Source organism: Sinocyclocheilus rhinocerous, unplaced genomic scaffold, assembly GCF_001515625.1.
Source record: "Sinocyclocheilus rhinocerous isolate Xijiao unplaced genomic scaffold, SAMN03320098_v1.1 scaffold852, whole genome shotgun sequence".
NCBI lineage: Eukaryota > Metazoa > Chordata > Actinopteri > Cypriniformes > Cyprinidae > Sinocyclocheilus > Sinocyclocheilus rhinocerous.
In genome coordinates, this window is record NW_015626422.1 from 77,901 (window position 1) to 82,573 (window position 4,673).

The 4,673-nt window shown below is 31.4% G+C and overlaps 1 protein-coding gene across 1 annotated transcript in view; it reads right to left on the reverse strand.

Moving 5' to 3' along the window:
- sec31b (SEC31 homolog B, COPII coat complex component) overlaps nucleotides 1-4,673 on the reverse strand; it is a 27,377-nt gene that overhangs the window by 17,276 nt on the left and 5,428 nt on the right. The window contains exons 7-9 of the mRNA XM_016521603.1: nucleotides 3,037-3,177; nucleotides 949-1,091; nucleotides 773-872 (exon numbers count right to left, since the gene is read on the reverse strand). Of these exons, the coding sequence (XP_016377089.1) occupies nucleotides 773-872; nucleotides 949-1,091; nucleotides 3,037-3,177 (384 nt within the window). The remainder of the gene's footprint in view (nucleotides 1-772; nucleotides 873-948; nucleotides 1,092-3,036; nucleotides 3,178-4,673) is intronic.

Consider the following 4,673-nt stretch of genomic DNA (forward strand, 5'->3'; position numbering starts at 1 on the left):
ATTCTATTTTATTCTATTATTATTTATTCTATTTAATAATAATAATAATAATAATCATAGTCATCATCACAATAATAATGTATATTTTATTACACATTATATATAAAACAATAAAAATTTGATCTGTTAAATTATATTAAAATAATTAATGTTATTATTTATTATATAATTTTATAATACAACTACTACTAATAATAACAACAACAACAATCATCATCATCATAATAAAAATAAAATAAAATGTATTTTTCATTATACATTATATAAAATAACAAATAAATAGATCTGCTAACTTATACTAAAAATATTACATTTTATTATGTATTATATTATTATTTATTCTATAATTTAACAACAACAATAAAAAAATGTATAATTATTTTTTGTAGAATTTAACAGGTCTAATTTTTTAAAACAAATTAATGAATAAGTAAATAAATAAAAAATAAATAATGTTTATTTTAGTACCGTGTTCATTTACATTTAGTCATTTAACAGACGCTGTTCATAACGTGTTTGAAAATTTGAATCTTTGAAAAAAAAAAAATATATATATATATATTATACTGTATATTAATCTATATATACATTAATCATATAAAACGACACAGTAGAGACCCGTAACAGTACAGCACGATGTTAGCAATATCAAAGCCAAGGGTTCGATTCTTATGAAATGCATGAATTGATCACATGTATACTTTAAATGCAATGAAAGTCACTTATGATAGAAGTATCTAATGTAGAAAAGCAGCAGGTGTGACTGACGCACCTCTCCGGTGTTTGGGTTCCAGCACAGGATCCGGTTGTCTTTGCCGCTGCTCAGCAGAAGCTCCGGATCGGCTTGACTCCACGAGATGGACAGAATTCCTCTGGAAGATTGAAAAGAGTGCGCTCGTGAACTGAACGGCATGAGCTGAACCACACAGGGTTTGTGTCCATCTCTACCTGGTGTGGCTCTCCAGGACTTTGAGAGGCGAGGTTGCAAACCGAAGGTCCCACATCTGTATGACCGGAAGTCTGTCGTCCTCTGATGCCAGAAGCAGCTGAGTGGCCACATCTGGATGCCACAACATCCCCGAGCAGTGCATCTGACACACATCACACAGCAGCTTCAAAACTTTACATTGGACTGATGTTTTGGAACTTAACTCTTTCCCTCGCCATTGACGAGTTATCTCATCTTTTAGAAGAAAACGCTTCCACTGTTATACACTGAACGAGTACAAAACCTCCCGAACAAAAACACAGGTGAACAGTACGGAGAAACGAGCGATCTCTTATGTAAACAGATGCATATGAAAAATAATGCGATCATCAGCAATAGACAGCATATAAATGAAAACTGCATAAAATCGCTGGCGGTGGCTGGCAACTTTTTTCAAAAAATGCTGAGAGAGAGGAAAGAGTTAAATGTGACCCTGGAGCACAAAACCAGTCTTAAGGGTAAATTTTTCGAAATTGAGATGTATGCATAATCTGAAAGCTGAATAAATAAGCTTTCCATTGATGTGTGGTTTGTTATGATAGGACAATATTTGGCTGAGATACAACTATTTGAATATCTGGAATCTGAGGGTGCAAAAAAATCTAAATATTGAGAAAATCATCTTTAAAGTTGTTCAAATGAAGTTCTTAGCAATGCATATTACTAATCACAAATTAAGTTTTGATATATTTACGGTAGAAAATTTACTAAATATCTTCATGAAACATGATCTTTATTTAATATCCTAATGATTTTTGGCATAAAAGAAAAATGTATAATTTTGACCCATACAATGTATTGTTGGCTATTGCTACAAATATACCCCAGCGACTTAACACTGCTTTTGTGCTCCAGGGACACAAATTCCAGATGAATTAACTGACTTCACTGCATAATGGATCTAAACATTAGTGAATCTCATCAAAACTCCCAGGAAATAAAACTAACAATCTGTATCTGTAATATATTATTTTATATAAACCTCTTTTGCATATTAAATTAAGGCTAAAAATGCATAAAAATGTAGGACTCATTTTAGGATCAAGACATTGTGAAACTATATTCAGGATAATTAAACTCATATTTCCCTCCCGGATTCTCATTACCACAATGCAAACACAAAATCTTATTCGCATAACTGTAAAAAAATTAAAAAATATTTTCTTTATAAAAACTAAAATCTATTAACAGACACTTAATTTAAAAATGTTTTTTAAATGTTTTTTATGTCTAATTTGAGCCACATTGAGACATTCTGAGACTACTGTAATGACAATTAAACAAATATTTTCCTCCCAGATTCTCATTACCACAATGCAAATACAAAATTGTATTCACATTACTGTAAAACAAATAACTGAATAAATAAATTAATATTTTTATAAAAACTAAAATCTATTAACAGACACTCTTAATTTTTAGAATATTATTTTATAATTTATATAATTTTATTGTTTATTATATTTTGTTATATTATCATCATAAATAGGTCTGTTAAATTATACTAAAATCAATACATTTTACATGTTATTTTTTACATTTTATTCATTATTAAATTGTATAATATTATAGATCTACTAAATTAAACAAACAAAATAATAATAAATAAAATGTATTTATATTTATTTATAATAAATAAGCTTTATTGTTATATTTTATTATTATTATTATTTATTCAACAGTTTAATAACAATAATGCATATATATTTACTTTACATTATTATACATTATATATATATATATATTATATACTGTATATACACACTGTATATAAGTACATACATACACGCATACAGTAATGAGAATTAGATTTCTAAACTACACTAAAATCTATCTACCTATCTATAAGTGTATCTATTTTACGTATAAAGTACAATTGCACTGATTTTATTTTAAATGTCATGAAAATAAGTCCACTGTCCTCCTAAAAACAGGCTTCATTTTCTTCACGCAAAATATAAACTCTTGTGTTTATTTAGGATGTTGTGGTGAAATATGAGCCACAGATTCACTCGATCCTCAGAGTGGATGGCTGTGGATGTCCTCACCCTGTTGCTGTGGTCACTGATTTTGATGATGGGCTCGTTCTTCCTCAGATCCCAGACGATGGCCTTCCCGCTGGGGTTTGCAGACGCCAGTATGTGCTGCACCTGACTGTTCCACGCCACCACACTCACGTCCTCCGCCGGCTAACACACACACACACACACAGACACAGACACACACACACTGGATGTGAGAGCGATGGATATTGGATGAGAAGCTGAGAGGAGATCAGTGTGAGCTAGTGAAGTGTTGCTTTAGTTATGATCCTCATCTCTAGCACTAGTGTTTTGTTTTGCTCTGTCTCTCTCTCTCACACACCAGCATCTTCTGGAGCTGCTCCACCGTCTGATTGGCGACACTGATGCCGTTGATTTCACGAATCTCGTCTCCGATGTGCAGCGTCCCTGAGAAACGACAGCGTACGTGAGCACAGAGACAGACACACAGACACACATTCACAGACACACACACACACACACATTCACAGACACACACATTCAGACACACACACACACTCACACATTCACAGACACACACACACACAACACACACAGACACACGGAGAGAACAGCACAACACCTGAGACCTCACACTAAACACCGCTGACCAACAAAACACCCCAAACCCAGAACCAAACAGAACCCAAACAGACCGTCTCAGAACTGCTTTGTAGGTAGAAACCCATTGTTTAGTGAGCTGAGCGTTAGAGAAGAGGTTAATCAAAACCTAAACATTATAATAATTCAATTTTAAAATATATATTTAAATTTGAATTTTATTTAAAATATATATTATAAAACGGATAGTTCCGGTGCTTGATTCTGATTGGCTGAGCCACGTTCGAAGCTGTTGTAAATGACTCTACAAAGTAACACACACCTTTGTTTATGTTTGTGTGTTGCTCGGCAACCACTTTGTTGCAACCACAACTGTTTCTGAGGAGCTACATTGTTTGGTGGAAGAATACTGTTTTATTAATATCATTACACTTATTAATATCATTACACTAAGGGGGTTTTAGGCACTTCGCGTTGTACCTAACAACGCCCCTTAGCTGTTATAAATTCACTGTAAACCAAGGCTTCTTGGGGCTTATTGCTTTATTTTAATATTTAGTGACCTCATATATTTCTATACTCACTTAGCCATCCATTACAATATTAAAATATACATATTTTAATATTTAATGACCTCATATATCTATATATACCTATTTAGACACCTATTACAACATTAAAATATATTAATTTCAATATTTAGTGACCTCTAAATATATCTATACCTATTTATTTAGCCCCCCATTATAATATTAAAATATATATTTTAATATTTAGTGACCTCATACATATCTATAGCCATTTAGAGACCCAATATTAATATATACATTTTACTATTTAATGACCTCATATATCTATTTAGACACCTGATACAGTGAATTCATATATATCTATCTATACCAATTTAGCCATCCATCATAATATTAACATATACATATTTTAATATTTAATGAATCATATATCTATCTATACCCATTTAGCCATCCATTGTAATATTAAAATATATATATTTTAATATTTTGTGACCTCATACATTTCTATACCAATTTAGCCATTCATTATAATAAATATATACAGTATAT